The sequence below is a fragment of the Colias philodice genome, chromosome 12, assembly GCF_061535455.1.
Source record: "Colias philodice isolate Cphi_HAF_F1 chromosome 12, ilColPhil1 Martin Lab GWU primary, whole genome shotgun sequence".
Classification (NCBI taxonomy): Eukaryota; Metazoa; Arthropoda; class Insecta; order Lepidoptera; family Pieridae; genus Colias; species Colias philodice.
The window spans coordinates 7,128,006-7,146,535 of NC_143097.1; the positions used below are offsets into that span (position 1 = coordinate 7,128,006).

At 35.6% G+C, this 18,530-nt stretch overlaps 1 protein-coding gene and 1 long non-coding RNA gene across 9 annotated transcripts in view; one reads left to right on the forward strand and one right to left on the reverse strand.

Annotated features, from left to right (window-relative positions):
* Positions 1–1,771: 1,771 nt before the first annotated feature.
* Spn (protein phosphatase 1 regulatory subunit spinophilin) overlaps positions 1,772–18,530 on the reverse strand; it is a 53,588-nt gene continuing 36,829 nt past the window's right edge. For 4 of the 8 annotated variants that reach the window (XM_089701669.1, XM_089701672.1, XM_089701667.1 and 1 more), the window contains 10 exons: positions 17,401–17,556; positions 16,864–16,975; positions 16,459–16,723; positions 6,550–6,757; positions 5,186–5,278; positions 4,392–4,482; positions 3,474–3,701; positions 2,794–2,921; positions 2,052–2,420; positions 1,772–1,883 (listed from right to left, as the gene is read on the reverse strand). In XM_089701669.1, the coding sequence (XP_089557795.1) occupies positions 2,184–2,420; positions 2,794–2,921; positions 3,474–3,701; positions 4,392–4,482; positions 5,186–5,278; positions 6,550–6,757; positions 16,459–16,723; positions 16,864–16,975; positions 17,401–17,556 (1,518 nt within the window). In that variant the 3' untranslated portion in view covers positions 1,772–1,883; positions 2,052–2,183. Of the gene's footprint in view, positions 1,884–2,005; positions 2,421–2,793; positions 2,922–3,473; positions 3,702–4,391; positions 4,483–5,185; positions 5,279–6,549; positions 6,758–16,458; positions 16,724–16,863; positions 16,976–17,400; positions 17,557–18,530 lie in introns of all 8 variants that reach the window. The other 4 variants (XM_089701671.1, XM_089701673.1, XM_089701668.1 and 1 more) reach the window with 4 other exon arrangements.
* LOC149484130 (uncharacterized) lies at positions 7,619–8,944 on the forward strand. The gene is made up of 2 exons (XR_016316386.1): positions 7,619–7,682; positions 7,781–8,944. It is a non-coding gene; the product is annotated as an uncharacterized LOC149484130 (long non-coding RNA).

Consider the following 18,530-nt stretch of genomic DNA (forward strand, 5'->3'; position numbering starts at 1 on the left):
AATATCTTGAACATACGTAGCACCGATTGCGCATATTCGTTTGCGGGGCTAATATACCTGAAGTTAACGCGCTATATACTTACTATTTATGTAATTATTTAAGTCGGTGAGCCGTGAGCCTCTCAGTAGACTTAATACGCACACGTTTGTGTATACGGAGACAGATGGTTTATGTCTACTTCTCCCTACCATTTTAGTTCTTGAACGCCCAATGTTATAATGTTATAATCATATGCGTGCGAGCGTATATGTGTATATGGAATAGGCTATTTGACAGTATAAAAAATAAATTACTTTTTTGTGTAATCCATATATATATAAGGTTTTTGAAGCGATTTAAATTAATAAATGATATAAATAATAACTTATTTATTTATAAATCGTCGAGAAAAAACATCATATTTTTTAAAATGACCACGTGACCGAAAACATCCATGATTGGCTGCATCTGCCATGACGTCACAGCGGCGTAAATAACAAGAGATCCCAACGTTTACTCACGTCGTTGCTGAATTTCGCTTTTGGTTTTGTTTCTTGTATAACTTATTTCTTGTGATTCAAGGTGTCTGTAATCAGTTTTGTTTTTTATGTGTTATTTTTGTTTGTCATGGAACCTAATTTCGAAAAAGCAGACAGTAGAAATCTACCTAAAGTGGACGCTATAATTAGGAAATAATATTGTAATACTGTGCTATAATGGTTGGCATGTTCTTTAAAAACAACCAAGATTCTCCTCAATTGAGAAATGTGAAAACAGCTACGTAAGTTAATATTTCAATCGTCATTCACTACCTTTTTAGTTAATTGTACCTACCTACAAACATGAATCACAATAGCACAATAATTATGAAGTATACATTTTTTAGATTAAGTCCTTTATTTTTCATTTCAGCCATCCAGTTTATAGGATTGACGTGTGTGTATAGATTATTTTCAATATCAATACAAACACGTCATCATAAATTTATATATATCACTAGATTTCCGCCCGCGGCTTCGCCCGCGTTTGCAAAGGAAAACCAGCATAGTTCCCGTTCCCGTGGGATTTCCGGGATAAAAACTATCCTATGTGTTAATCCAAGTTACCCTCTATATGTGTGCTAAATTTCATTGTAATCGGTTCAGTAGTTTTTACGTGAAAGAGTAACAAACATCCATACATCCTTACAAACTTTCGCCTTTATAATATATATATTAGAATATTATCTTACCTCAAGCAGGTAAGTAATGAGACGATTTATACTATGTATTGCAAATAAAATAAACTGCCTACTAGGTATTCAACACCATACTTACATCGAAGTGGTCTTCACAAAAAAATATAACTGTTTTAATTGATATATCTAATATCACTTGGATTTCTGCGAGCTAACTGCAACCACTTTCTACGCATTTTTATATCTTTTGGAGCACATATAAATAGTTTGTCAGGGGTTTTAATAGTCGTATTTCTGCATCCAGGAACTACACACCACCTATAAGAACTCATTTTCTGGTTTTTAAACAGATTAACTTAATTATACTATAATTAAAACAAAAACGAACAATAAGTACTAGGAGCAAGTTGATGTTTACGCCGCTGTGACTTCACCATGGTCGCGAGACGCCATATTCTTCAAAATTGTGTTTTGGCGGCGTATTTGAATATCATGTTTTTATTTTCCATTTTCTCAATGAATAACTACAAAAAATTAAGAAACATGTGTTTTGTGTGCTCTATAAACGTATCTTAATAATTTGAGACAGTTTTCAAAACCTTGTCAAATAGCCTATTAATTGATGGGGAGGTTATTTCTCGGCCTTCTTGTTCACGTGACGTTCTTACGCATCGCGGAACAGCACACGTATATAGGGAGTGGTCTACTTTTCCGTGACTTTAAAGTCTTAACGTTCGTACGAGACGGCGTATACGGGAGAGGGGGTATCTACTTGGCCTTAACATCTTTACATAGCTGATTGTTAGGCGGCGCGTTATGCTTAAGGAGGGGATCGTCTACTTCTTAGCCTTCTTCAGCGCCTTGACGTGTTTATCGTGCGCGTTCCGCAGCGACTTTAACATTCTTACGAGATGGCGTATACCTGTTTGTAATGGATGGAGTTAGGGAGAGGGGGTATCTACTTGGCCTTAACATCTTTACATAGCTGATTGTTAGGCGGCGCGTTATGCTTAAGGAGGGGGTCGTCTACTTCTTCTTAGCCTTCTTCTCGGCCTTCTTCAGCGCCTTGACGTGTTTATCGTGCGCGTTCCTTAGCTCCTTAAGGCGGCGCTTCATGCGGCGGCGCTCGTCCCCATTAAGGCCGAGCAGCTTGAGGTCGGAGGACGCTAATGCGAGCAGCAGCGGCCCGTCCACACCGCGCGCCGCGAACGCGCCCGCGTACCGCTCCAGCCCTTCACCCAGACCGGACACCCATTGCCATACCTATACATTTACGTATATTAGAGACATTTAAGAGCCAACTAACTATACGAATGGTACCTTCACATTTAGTATTGATTTTTGTGAAACTTGTCTAAATCAATATTCACAATAAAACTTTATATCTATAGTGATATGAATATATGATAAAATATTCAAGATAAACACAAAAAGAAATCTCAACTTTTTTCGCTATTAAACTTAAACATTTACTTATGTAAAATAACCACTTCATAATCTACATTTTTCATCATTTTAAGAGCTGTTTTAAAATCCATACAAAACGGGCATTTAACTAAAAGTAACATATAAACAAAGTAAAGTCTAATTTTCTGAAACAATCTACAGGTCCTTATAAATGGGAACGCATGGTCACCTGCTGCTTAGTCCACTGTGTGACGGCGCGGCTGTGCGGCTGCGGCGAGAGGCTCGCCTCACTGGGCGCGGCCGAGAGCGGCTCCCACGGCACCTCGCCGTCCACTACACAAGTCGGAGCTTTCTTCACTGCGCACCACACCATTAAGTGACGTGTTATATGACTATTGTTGCATACATACATACACGATAACGGCAAAGTAAAACATAAGGAAAGTAAATTTTGTTTCAAATTAAAATTTTCAAAATTTAACTTAATAAGAGTATAGGGAAATTCCAATATTCAGTGAAATAGATAAATAATTTAATATTAAGCAAACAATCAATAAAAAAAGAAAATAATAAATAAAAAAAATAATAGAGCTAAAATAATACCCATCTCCCAAAATAAAAGCGAACAAATTCAAAGCGTTAACACAATTTGCTTTGCTTTATTAACACAAAAACAAAAATAAGCACATAAAATTATGACTGCACAACAATATAATGTATCGATAAAAGTAAATATATACTTCGTCTTTTCCCTGAAAAAATCTATAATATTATAAACACAATTAAATGAATAATCAAAATATTAAAATTGGTCCTAACCTGAATAAAAGTTTCAGTATAAAAATATTTCAAAAACCATGGCTACCCTAAACATTCCAAATCGAAAACTATCACACTACATTCATATACCTCTCGCGTTCGCCTCGCTGACCGCCTGCCGTATTTCATCCACCAGCTCGTTTGTAAGCTGCACCGGGTCCGGATGGGCTGAATGTGTCGCCGTGGTTGGCACGTGTGACGCGTGTGACGCGTGTGACGCGTGTGACGCGTGTGGCGGGTTGGGCGAGGAGCCCGCCAGCCGCCGCTCGCGCTCCGCCAGCACTTGCTTGAGCTGCTCTGCGAGTGACGCGGCCGGTCCTAACGGTTCTACGTATTTACTAACCTCCTCCTAATTCTTATGTAATGAGCATGCACTAATACTTTATTTTTATACCCGACTTATTATTAAAAAAATGAGTAAAATAAACCTTCTTGGACAAATTTATTATTTAGAATTGAATTACATATTATATGCTGCATTATATTTTACTGACCGTACAAACCATAAAGTAGCATTATTTATATATACATATTTTTAAATATTAACAATGGATGTATATATTTTAAAGTGCATTTTGTTAGTTATTCACAACAACTGTTAAAATCACATATTTGCAAAAGTGATAAATTACGTTAAAGACGTGTTTATAAAAGCACATCAAGTAAAAATCAAATTAGATTGGAAAATAATGTGTACCTTATGAATTCACGATTGATCGCGACACAAATTAGATCAATCACTTGATAGCAGTTTTTGAATGTACAGAAGCAGGAACAATTACAATGTCACTCGCTAGTAAGTTTGCAAAATAAAACCATTATTAACAATAGACAATATTTTCAAATTATCAATTTTTTTATAAACAATATCTTCTACAATCTCGGTATAATAGCTGGGGAAATTATACTGCAAAATAGAATGATTTGCAAACTTTTCAGCGAGTATCGAGCAAAAGCGACATATTGCCACAGATTATTAATATATTTTCGTCTAACAAGCAATGTTACCAGATAACGGATGGTGTCTCGGATCTCGCGAATACAGAGCGTCGTCTGCCACTGAGCCAACTGAACTGCCGCAACTTTGTCGTGTTTCGCGCTGTAAATATAGGAAAAAATATATGAACACAACATTTTTTCAAGAATGTTACACAAAATTAATTAGTATTGGAAATAATTGTATGTAAAACCTTATGAAGCGACCATATATGTATTTTATTTTGGTGTCTGATTGATATACATATTAATAATTTTATTTTCTTACTTAAATGAATACACGGTATTATGTTTACCTTCGCGCATATTGTTAGAAGCATGGACGTATAAAAAAAGACGGACGGTATATCGCCTAAACATTGAGTGAAGCCTAGTAATGGCGGCGAAACATCCATGTGTGTGTGCCATGTTGCCATGGCAACAGCTGTGTTGATGACAATGGCGGCTGTATTTTTTCCTATAAATTTTGCCGTAATAATTTTGTCATTAAAACATAAAAGAAATAACTTGCTTCCCTGTGGAATGTAATCCCTTGTGATTTGTTATTTAAAATTGTACTGTTGCGACACCATTTAACCACGCAAGACGGCATTTTAAATATTTTTTGTGAAACAGTGACGCAGTTAATCAGTCGGTAGTTCACGACGTAATGGCGGCCGACTAGCTTACTATGGTGAGAGTGTGTGCGTGTTCATTGTCTTTACACGATCGCTAGCTTACTATGGTGGCTTCACGTTGTTAGTTCGTAATACGGCGTCCGTCTTTTTTTATACGTCCATGGTTAGAAGTATAATTAATTAACTTACCGACATTTGAGAAGCGTGTGGTGGTGCACCAGAAGTTGATTCGCTTAAGGATTCATCCGCCGAATCATTGTACGAGTCATCCAGTCCGTCATACTGTAATAAATAATTACACATTTGTGAGTATTAAAGTTAAACTTTACCGTGATTTTTTTTTTAATTTGAAGTTCCCGTACACCGTCTTTTTTCTCTTTAATCGTGTCATAAAATTTAAGGTAAATTACTATGCAGTTCCTTGTAAGATAATTTTGTAGTACTTTTTAACTTAGTAGATAGTGATGGCGTGAACTCTCCTAACCATCTTTAAGTACCAATTCTAAAATACAACACGTTGCAAAATTGCGTGTATTAAGGGCCCCTTTTCCCAAATTTATGTTTCTAAATCGTGTTGTTTTCCGAGAAATCATCATATTTAAAATCCTAAAAAAATATATAGTACAGTTAAACGTTTGATCTAGTGACTTTTTTGGATAAAAACACAATGTTAAACATTTAACTCGATCAAAAAAAAAATCGGAAGTAACATCGATTTTGAAAGCATTTCAGTTTTATGAGAATTAGGGGAACGCTATTTTTATGAAAATTTTACATTACTAATCAGGTTTAACAGGGATATTATTGGATAAATTTATAATTTAGCACTTATTTTTTTCTATATAAAATATAATACGTAAAATGCGACTCGCGCGCACCGCGCCAGTGCCGCCAGAGTCCAGCCGGACTTCATCGAGGGAGGACCTGTGCTAGTTTTGCTCGCGACCACGTTGTAGTCGACGCTCGCGGATTAGTACCGAGCGGCGCCTACAAAGGCGAACACACCACAGTATAAATAAATCAGTAGTTTAATTTTATTAGCTATACTAGGAATATTGTTGATAAATAAATTAACTACTTATCCTATACTATTAAACGAGCAATATTTGCATATTTATATATTTTCAAAAATCTTTGAACGCAGTTCTATTTCTTTTTAAAAATAAAGGAATGTTGTTCAGCAAAATTGTCTATCTCCAGTATTTCTAGTACTTTCCCTCCAGGGCCCATCGATAACATCCACACTGTATATATACAAACAAAAATTTAAATAATATGCAAATATTGCTCGTTTAATATAGTATAGGATAAGTATATAATTTATTTATCAACAACATTCCTCGGATAGCTAATAAAATCAAACTACTGATTTATTTATACTGTGGCGTGCTCGCCCGCCTTCATAGGTCACCGGAGTTCATGTCGCGCCGGCTCCTGCGCAACGCGGGCGCGAGCCGTCTAAGTGCCTAAAATGCCTAAACTTTCGGGACAAGGGACACTTAAGGTTAAATGTAGCCATTATGTAGTCACAAATAACGCCGGTGTGCACTCACCGAGCTCGCGTTGCTGAGCGAGTGCGGCGAGTGCGAGGCGTGCGAGTGCGGCGCGTGGTGGCGGTGCCGCGCCAGGTCCGTGCGCGCGCGGTGCGCCGACGTGTCCAGCAGCGACGAGCGCGGCACGGCCGCGTCCAGCTCGCGGGACAGCCCGGTGCCGGACGGACCGCCTTCAGAGGACACGCTGCCACCGCCGCCACCGCTGCTCCTGGAATGTTAGATAATACATATAGGACGGTAGGTAAGGTATCCTTGCTGTCGAATATTAAACCCAACATTATAAAATACTTTACTAAGTACGGGAGGCAGCCTTGTTGAACACATTATTATATACGAAGATATCACTCATAACAATGGTAATACAATTTATTAATGGCGTGATTTTAACAACAGCAAGAATAGATTTTTATTTTAGCGACACACTTTTCTTTTATATAGAATGCCCTTCAGCATTTTCAATATTAAACATCTTCTAAAAACATCTACAAAAATAAACTGTGCTGTCAGTCATATTACTTTTCATAGACAGGTATAATTCGAACTTCAATATTTCCACTATTCAATATCACCATTGACCATATTGCAAAGTATAACCACAGACTAATAATAATATACTACGTATACAACAGACGGTTCACTCCATACAAAAAAATATGCACTATGAATTTACGCAATTAAAGCGCCAGTGGGGAATAAACGTACTACATGTTCGATTATATCTCTTGGTATTTTGCTTTTAACACACTAGATGGCACGTTAAACACAGACTTGATGTTCTTTTCCTTCCAGAGCCACTAGATGGCACTAATGTAAATATATGTACACGTACCTTTTATTTTCAAGTCTTTGGCGTCAAGTGTCAACTGTCAACTGTCAACATAATATTTTGTACCTACTCGGATTTTTAATTAGACAAAGCTGACTCACAGAGTACCTACATAGTACATTATTATGACTGGTATTTAGTTCAGTTTATTTACGAGATTCTGTCAAAACCAAAACGAGAAGCTTTGTTTGTTTTCGTTTTTAATTGTTGAAAAATAAGTGCTAAATATGATTGAATGACTGTGAGGAAGCTGTGAGGTTATGTAGAATCTACAGGCAGAAAAACGGCAGAAAATAAGCTTTATATGGTAAACTGATATTTTCTCTGAACATAAATTTTTACAAACATGATTTTTAATGATTGGTTTATGGATTTGTAACCCAATATAAGATTGTTTTATTACAGACTTATTGCTTACGTTCGCAATAACAAATTTGTTCAAGAGAGGAGAAGAATTAATCCATCCCAAATGTAAATACGATTCTCCACAAAAACATTGTAGACACAAGAAAGGGATTTCTACATTTGCTACTAAGAAGGATATGGGATCATGAAGGATTTCATCTGTTTTAATACCAGTAAAATGGAATGAGCGCCGTGGCCGTGACTGTGTTTGGTACATAAAGAATGACAAACATTCAACTTAAAATTATTATGAGTGCATTACGGGCAAGGGCACAATAAGTTGTCCTTTGACTAAGATGTACTTAATTTTAAGGAACACTAAAATGGATGGCTAGAATAGGTATAATCGCATACATAGTATTTATTTCTAGTCTGTTGTATAAATAATCAAAGACTACAAAATATATAGTGAACTATGTCTTTAATATTAATTCTACAGTTTACAGTGTAGTGTGTAATCTATTGTATGTGTGCGTCTAGAATATATAGTCCTGTTGTTCTACAGTTTAAGCAGTTCAATACAAGCTTACAGTCGAGTCAAGTGTTTCATTAACCACCAACCATTGCATGGCAACCCTGCCAGTTTTGTAAATTGTAGTCTACCTAACCTGACTGTTGGTTTTGATTTGTATCACACAAAGAATACTATACCAAATTTCAAGAAATAAGAATTAAATATTTGATTAACTTTTACTAATATACAGGAGCTTATACATCAAACAAGACCAAAGCAGGGCTTTGGAGAAAGTGTGTATGGACAAAGACCACAATACATATGGTGCGGACAACTGCATGAAAAGCATGCAGTAAGGGACATTAAATAAATAAATAAATAAAACACATTTATTGTCAAGATCACAACACGAGATACATTTATAAACGAAGGAAAAACAAAAAGAAATAAAAAGAAAAATAATTAAATAAAAATAATCTTATTCCTAAGAACTGTAATGTGGCAGTGAGTGACCTGACAAATGGAGCCAACTCAGTATATGATGGCAAGGTGATTAATACCTCACCACCACTGATTTTCAGTGACCCCAAGTGACTATTGGAGTTTCAGTCTAGAATTGTATATAATGATAATTTAACATGAGTATATTATGTGAAAGATATATTTCTATTAATATGATAAATACTAATAAATAAATACATCAGTTAAAACATGATATACATATATATATTATGTATAGGTAGATATAATATCAGTATGTAATTATGTATATACTTAATGTAAATAAATAAAATTAAATTATGTATATGTTACCGGAAATGTATGAAATCAAGGAATTGTATACAAATCCTAGTGGTCTAAGATCCGAATATAAGTCGAAATGCAACGGCGTGATAATAGAATGAGACCAATTTTATAATAAATTAAGTGTATTAAAAATGGTTTGACTGGAAAAATCCTGGACAGGATATTTTTTATTAATTATAAAAAAAAAATATTTTCATTTTTTATTAATTGCAGTTTCGAGATAATAAAACAAACGTTATTTGAAGACTTTTTAACGAATGGGTCTCAAACTAATAGGAAATGTGTACAATGCCGATGCCACTTAGGAAATGTATAAAATATTGTTTAATAAACTATTTAATGCATACAATATATCCTAGTAAATGTATAATCTTCCTTGGAATTATATATAATTCCAATATCGTATTAGGAAATGTATATAAAGTAAATGATTTCTGTAATAAAACACGTTGTTATTTTTTTTATTATAGCACTTATTGAGACAATCGGGTAACAGTCTTACCGTAAAATAATAATAATATTATGTTCATATTATCTTACTAATTAACATTTCTTAAATCAACTTATATTCAATCAAATCAAATTTTCATTTAAGTATTTAAGGGTGCTATTACCGATTTTTAACAAAAAACGCTATTTTACGGTACCATTTTAACTCAAAGCAATTACACGTGAGAACAAAGTAATAAGAAAGTAATATCTTAATTTAAAGATAATATATTCAGATCTACGATCATCTTATAAAAATTGTACGACGTCATACAAAATTGTCGCTGAAATACGATTTTCCCAGCCAGCAGGGGTCTAAAACGGTACAATTTTAAGAAAATAGCGTACTAGAATAGGCATGACGACAGTATCCATAAATGTTCGAATTAGTGTCTTTAAGGGAAAATGTATAATATATAAATTAAAAATAGTGACTTAGAAATATTAAAAACATTAAGATTAATGAGATTATCAATAAAATAAAACATTGAAATTCTGCAGTCGGCCATTTTGACTGAAACACATGTGACGTCACGTCTACGTAAACAACTTCGCGTCAGGTGTATTTAACCGACTTCAAAAAAAGGAGGAGGTTATCAATTCGGCCGGTATGTTTTTTTTTTTTTTTTTTTTATGTATGTACACCGATTACTCCGTGGTTTCTGGACCGATTTACGTGATTCCTTTTTTGTTCGATGCGGGATGGTGTCGAATTGGTCCCATAAAAATTTTATTCGGATAGGCCCAGTAGTTTTTATTTTATGAGCATTTTTGTCTGTATTTGTAAATGTTGCAAGTGCAAGTTTGAAGTCGGTTGTTTTTAACGCAGTTATTGACTTGTTTGTTGTTATGAATATGTTGAGAATACGCATTTTTATTTATTTTCTATTTTTTCACGTATGCTTTATCGACTCAGAACAGAAATATAATTGCGAATTCACGAATATGTGGTTCGGGTTTCTCTGCGTCAAATTTATACAATCATTTCATATTATTTTCTCACTTTAAACAATTACTAACACTTTTTTGGGTATTATTTTTATGTAGATTCACATTGCAATACTGCACACCACTTATTAACTTTGAAATTAGATTCTATAACACTTAATAATTAAATATTTGTTTAATTCTACTTCGCTATGCATACAGATAATTACGGATTTACGTAAGAGTGACGTCACGCCTACGCCATGACACCTGTGAGATGTTTTAGCACAGTTATTAAATATTTTTTGAAAAATGGCTTTTATCTTCGTTAAATTTAAGTATATTAGCGAAATATAGGGTTTTTCTTGTTTAATAACATTATGGAAGAGGTTTTGAAAATCTTTCGTCATGCCTATTCCATTTGTGTTAATTTTAGTTATTTAGGTACTGTCGACTTCTGGGATAACTAAAAGCCTGTGTTGTATTAACTATAATTACATCACCCACCCTTTACCCATTGTTAACACAGATGAATGTAGTGCTTTATTATGAAATGAATGTAGTGCTTTGTTTATGAAATTAATATGTTTTTGGTTACTTTGTTTTCTTAAAGATTCTGAGTTCTGACCACGCAAGACCTCGCTTGACTTCTGTTTCACATATTTCCCCCAAAAATAGCCTTTGAGCTTCTTGTATAGAGGTCGGGTAAGGCCGCCATCTGTACATTGTTAAACTTGTTAGAAAGTTTACTAATTGTTTCCTGTATGTTGTAAAATAAATAATTTTAAATTCATTCATTCATTTCTGTTAATTTCATATCAAAACTGCTTAAAGTTTTATTGACTACTAGCGGTCCGGCCCGGCTTCGCCCGTGGTACATATTTACGTTTTCTCTACATAAGAACCATCCTCGTACTTCAAGGAATATAATAGAAAAGAATTATCGAAATCGGGTCAGCCGTTCACACGTGATGCCGTGACAACGCGAAACGGGTGCGGACCCGCCGCCTTTTTATAGCTCCCGCCGCGAAGCGCGTCGAACGCGGCAACTGATACACAAAAATAATCCTTATGGCATGATTCTGTAATTCACGCGCGATGACATAAAGCGTATTTCATGTATAACTTTGGTGTTTCTTCACCGATTTACATGATTCTTTCACTATAACCTGCCCAGGAGTATGAGGACTAATTGTGCCAAATTTCGTTAAAATCCGTCGTGTAGTTTCTGTTTCTATAACGAATATACAGACAGACAGACAGACAGATAGACAGACAGACAGACAGACAAAAATTTTACTGATTGCATTTTTGGCATCAGTAGCGATCCCTTATCACCCCTTCATAGTTTTTTTTTAAATATATTTCATGTACAGAATTGGCCTCTCTACAGATTTATTACAAGTAGAACATTTTACGAATGTTAATTGGCTGCATTTATCGAGTCTACATTTAGACCGATTGTTTTGATTGCCCTTCACGCATATTGGTAAGTGTTGAGCTTCTTTTAATCTTTTAGCTTCATGGGGAAGAGGCTGCACAAGCCGCCAATACCAAATAATTTTCCATTCCAATTTAAAAGGACGCAATTCCCAGTATCGGTGTGTTATGCAATGACAATAAATAAGGCTCAAGGGCAGACTTTTCATGTTGCCGGAGTAGATCTCGGTGTCAGTTGTTTCTCGCATGGTCAGTTATACGTTGCTCTTTCCCGTGTTAGCAGTTCTAGAAATCTTTATGTTCACGTGCCGGACGGGTCAACTTTCACCAGTTTACCCGGAAGCTTTGCGCTAAAGTATTTTGATTCTATAGGTCCTTAAGCCTCATGTGAACCTGATGTAAATAATATTACCAATACATTTTAAATTAATAATACACAAGGAGTTACACGCTGACGTAGTCGCGGGCACAGCTATCTATACTTTTCTGCCGGAAGTCACTATTCCACGCGGACGAAGTCGCGGGCAAAAGCTAGTAACAAATAAAGTTATTCGTTATTTTCTATATATTTTTCAAAAAACATCCTTAAACACCAATAAATTTACGTAAATTTACGCCATTGAATAAAATAGCGTAAATTAATCGATCTGTTACTGAAATATTTCGGGATTTAAGCAAACTTGCATGTTATATATAACTATAAGAGAAGACTATGATTTCCTTATATACTTTTTTCTTTCTTATGTAAAAAAGTAACCTCAAAACGACATAAACAGTAAACAAATAAAATCAAACAAATATCATACGTATCAAGGAACGTGACCGCGTCACATTGTCTGCAGTTTTTGTTAAAAATTTTAACGATGTTTAAATATCTTTGTATCTCACATGTGAAACAATGTTTGTTTTTTGATATAAAAAGTTATTAACACTGATAACGAGTCACGGCATAATATTGTCTTATTATTTAATCCACTTTATTACTGTTTGTGTATGAGTTCATTACTTGAGGAGAATACTAGAATAGGTACGTAATAATAATAGTACGCAGAAAAACCGAAATGGCGAATTTGAGCAGAAGTAAGTATTATTTTATATTGTTTTTGCGTGTGTTTTTTGTTGTAACTATTTAGAATCGTCATTACACTAAACGTTCACGAAGTTATACTGTATAGATTATGCAATTAAATACATTATTTTGGCACATTTCTTTCGGTATCATAGGTGATACTTTGGGCACTCGCGTCTAAAAATCGTATCATTTTCAGGGTTGCGGGATGGTGAAATTATTCAGAATTTAATGAATTTAGATGAATCAGAGTGTGAAGATATAGATGAAGAAGACGAGGAAGATCTAAATTTAGAGCAAGAAGATATCTCCGAGGAAGTAGTACCTCGGCCTTTAGACGAAAGTGATTGGGATTCTTCTGACGATGAGCCGCTTTTTTCAATTGCACGTGCTAATGCTACGAGAAGGTCAAGAAACCGTCCTTTGAGATGGGATCATACCCCAATACAAATACCCCATGCGAGGCAGAACTGGTAAATGGACTGTACGAGCCATTTATCATTTCTTTGACTTTTCCGCTGCTGCTGCATGGATTCAATACCGAGAAGATGCGACCAAGTTTGGATTGCCACGGAAACGAATTAAGCAGTATTTAGAGTTCAAAATGGACCTAGCCAACCATTTAATCTACGGAAGTCAAACTCCCGCTCCAGAGTCATGTCCAAGTCCTTCGCTGCGACGCATCTCCCGTAATAGCCCTCGAAGTGGTACCAGTAGTCCTGGAGTATGCTCAGAGCCGGAAGAGGATATTGTAGCACTACCTTCAAACCGGAAGCGTAGGCTTGTGCAGCCTCTTCCCCATGAAGCTAAAAGATTAAAAGAAGCTCAACACTTACCAATATGCGTGAAGGGCAATCAAAACAATCGGTCTAAATGTAGACTCGATAAATGCAGCCAATTAACATTCGTAAAATGTTCTACTTGTAACATTTTCTTATGTTTCAATGTAAACCGCAATTGTTTTCTTGAATTTCATACCAAACATGATTAATTTTTAAGGTTCGTTGATTAATGTTTAAGGTTGATTAAAAAGACATTCAATAAATTTTAATGCCTTTTAATACTATTATGATCCCATAGTATCACCTGTGATACCCCCTATTCTGGGGTTTGCGGGAGGAGGGGATTTTTTTAAATATTTTTCCCGTAGTCTCTACATCAATGTCAACCACTATTCCAAAAATCACGAAAATCCTATAACTTTTGGGGTCCTGGGTCTCAGGAGGTTATAACCAGTAAATAAAATAAATATTTAATTAAAGTTTATGTGTAAACTGTAATTCGATACAAATGCAGGGTTAGAACAGGATTTTAAAATATGTCTCCGGTATTGGAAACGAAAATTATTAATATTTGTCAAACTGGTTAAATGGTGGTGGAATGTTGTTCCAACACTTATGGCTCTTTCAATTTATGCGTTTCGTATCGGACCGCTAGTCGCTACAGTGCCGAAGCTGTGCGTTTGTCGTACGGCGCACGGCCGGTCGTTTGTTTTCATACAAAATGCACAGTGCGGCAACAGCGCGGCGTCCGTACCGCGAACGCTCGACAGCAGGACGGCAATCTACAGATCACCCATATTTGGCAATCTCGCTTCACCTAATGGCCTTGACCCTTGTCTGTTTAAGCCGAAATGAATTAATTACCTACTGCAAAAATTAAATAATTTAGATTACCTGGAAAAGACAAGGAAAATAAACTTTAAACAAGTGTTCGACCGATTATTACCAAGTAGGTAAATAAATTAATGACAAGACAAGGTAATTAATGCTAATAATTTCCTAAAGAAAACATTTTTTTCAAAATTTTCACATAATAGGTACTAGTACCTAACTAGACTCAAAAGTTTATGATAAGTCAATGAATGATAAATAGAATATGTTTAAGTAAAATGAAGTAGTTTATTTTACAATAAATTAATCTTATAAATTACCAACTTTCATTCTACGGCTTCAACCGTGTGCCTTATTCAATCCCTGTTCCTACACCTTGAATCCTATTTATGCAACAAAATTGAGATGTCCTTTTTCAACGTAGGTATGTACCGTGTATGTATATCGAAATTTCCGTCAAAATCGGTTCAGACGCGTGCGGGAATACCTATTTTCTTGTGGTCCCACTATTTTCTATTTTGTCCTACTATGACGGAGTAATTTTCGTATTTATCTACAAAACAGAAATGATTTGATTGTTTGTTTGTTTGTATTGGATAGGATCCGAAACTACTGGATTGATTTGAAAAATTATTTCACCATTCGAAGCAAAAATTATACCTACCTGATGAACATAGGCTACTTTTTATAACGGGAAAATACTTCATTCTTATGGGAATCGATGTCGAAATATTTCATTTTAGGCGCATAAAGAAAAAAAACGCAAAGGATCATTCAAAACCTTTTCTACGGTTTAAATCTCAAAACTTTTTGGTTCATACTTCATATAAATTATAAAGGTAATCTGATAGGATTATTTAGAAAATAAAACAAGATGACGTAGGTAGGTATTTAACTTTAGTTTCGATTTATTATCATTATGATGTTTTCATTATGAATTCTTGATATTCTTAACGACGCGGTTGGCGCAGAGGTAAAGTAACTGCCTACTGAGCTGACGGTCCCGGGTTCGATCCCCGGTCAGGGCAAATATTTGTGTGATGAACTTGATTATTTGTTTTTGGGTCTGGGTGTTATCTATATATGTATTTATAAAATATTAAATTATATTTATCGTCGTCTAGTACCCACAACATAAGCCTTAATTGAGATTACTGTGGGACTAGGTCGATTTGTGTAATATTGTCCTTTAATATTTATTTATAATTTATATACTTATAATTAAATGTGACTAGAAATAATATATACTTACTACGGTTTAAGTATAGGTTGTATTATGTATATTATTTTGTAATGAGATCTTGCAATCAAATATTCACACAATCTCGCAAGTTTTCCGACAATTCATTTTTCGTATGAAAACGATCAATACACTAGGTACCTACCAAATATAAGCCGCTACAGGAACGCAGTTAGTAATAATTAATAACGGCTTTAACCCATTTACAATATTTTTTATAGGTACTGCAAAGGCAATGAGGTTATGTATTAAAAACGTAGTATATTATTATTAGTCTGTGGTCTGTGATATTATTATTAGTCTGTGTTAAAAATGTGAAAAGTAACGTAAAAACGTCTGTAGTGCCATCTAGTATTCGTTTAGCATCGCCAAATCGGAGGAGAATAACTTGTTTATAGTAGTTTCATGAGATGGCGTTGTTTTGAATATAAACTTTTCTGTAAAATTAGTTAAAATCGAGTGAAAATTAAATTAAATAGGTAGGTTCCATTTACAAAAGTATGTAAAAAATTATAAAGAGCAATGAAATTGCAATTAAATCTAATTTTATTTTTTGCTGGTTAAAATGATACACTTAGCGGCATCTATTGGTAGACGGATGGCATTTGTATGTAGTGCACCAGACATGGTATAACTTACATTGTATCCGTTAGTGCAGCATTGTTCGGTGTGCTTGTCACAGGCGCGTGTGACGTCACAGGCACGGGCGGGTGTGCGACGGGCGGTGACGTCACCGGCGCTGACGTCACAGGCACGTTCACGGGCTTCACCTCGCTCGCTGTAGTTACAGTCACATCGCCGAGATCGGGAGGCTCTCGCTGCCTTTTCTCTGATTTATCCACTTTCGCGTACTCATCCTCTATAGGTGATAAATCAGATAGATCGCTGTCTGAACTCCATGGATCTGTGAAAAATATTATTTTTTTTTAGATGAAACAGAGAACACAGAGAGCCCAATCAATTCTATTGTATTGTTTAATATTATGTACATGTAATGTTGAAACGTATGTAAGGTTATTGTATTATTTTAATAAAATTAATCACCATTTATAAGCAGTGGATCTGGATCCGGTTTCCTAGGTAATGGCGGTGTTTCTCGTCGTGCAGAGGGCTCGTGCGGCAACATCACTGGGAGACCAGCCTTCTTTTGCGTCTCCTGTTCACAGAAATTAAGGTTATTACGATGAATAATGTGCAATTTTAACAGATTTTAGTGTGTTTGTTATCTGGGTATGGCGATATTTTAGAAAAAATTTCAAGCAGTTCCCATTTTTTTAAAAATAAAGTAATGATTTCGTTGAGTAAAATTTTCTAACTACAGTATTAAGAGTACTTTTGCTTCATATTACAAAATTCCACCTGTATACAAAAAGCATATTGCGAAATTTTAATTTTCTCATCATGGTACTCCGTTTAATGCACTTATATGGTAGTTTGTCATGCGTACTAAGTGTGCATGTTAAGGCTTAGTACATACATCGCGTGGTCATAGCGCGGCGTCAGGTTAGCGCTCTGTTTCACATTACAGCCTTCTATTTGACAAACCGACTAGACTAAAACCCCTCCCCCGTGTATACCAACCAGCAGCAGCACCTCAAGGCGCGCGACACGCTCGTGCAGCGCCGATAGCGCGGCGGCGTACTCGCGGTGCGCGTCACGCAGGGTGTTGCTCCACCACTCCTCGCGCGCGCGCACCATGGACCGCGTGCGACGCCATTCTCGGAGCGCACGACGGGCCTGTACACGTGTACACGTGTTACAAGTTATTGCCATGGACGTATAAAAAAAGACGGACGGTATATCACCTAAACATTGAGTGAAGCCTAGTAATGGCGGTGACACATCCATGTGTGTGTACCATGTTGCCATGGAAACACTATGGCAACAGCTGTCCTGATGACAATGGCGGCTGTATTTTTTTCTATAAATTTTGCCGTAATAATTTTGTCATTAAAACATAAAAGAAATAACTTGCTTCCCTGTGGAATGTAATCCCTTGTGTTTTGATATTTAAAATTGTACTGTTGCGACACCATTTAACCACGCAAGACGGCATCACTACATAGTATAAAACAAAGTCGCTTTCCCTGTCCCTATGTCCCTATGTCCCTTTGTACGCTTAAATCTTTGAAACTACGCAACGGATTTTGATGCAGTTTTTTTAATAGATTGAGTGATTCAAGAGGAAGGTTTATATGTATAATATCATCCATTAAATAGTGGAGAAGTACTGTTATTTTTGAGGTTTCTAATGTGATGTCGTAAAAAATTACATTTTTTCCGCTTACATTGCAAACGCAGGCTGAACCCTACGAGTTTTATCAAAATAATGTAGTAAGTATTATACACATTGAAAAGGTCTACAGAAAAGTCCGCGATGGTATATGTCTATCTCTTATGGATAACCCACAATAACTTTTTTTTGTCATTTACTTTTTACGACAAATAATGGCTAATTTTCGAAGCGATTTTAACCAATACAGCATTAATCCTTAACCAATTAAATATCTTGAATACATTGTTCATTTAATATAGATCTATATGGCCCTTTACACCGTATGATTTAAGTGAATATTTTCGAAGATATTACAGATTTAAAAATTGCGGGACGTAGCGTTTGCGGCGGTACCGGCCGGCCGCCCGGCTATGTATTTTATACCCGTGCGAAGCCGGAGCGGGCCGCTATGTTTTTATATACAACGTTCACAATT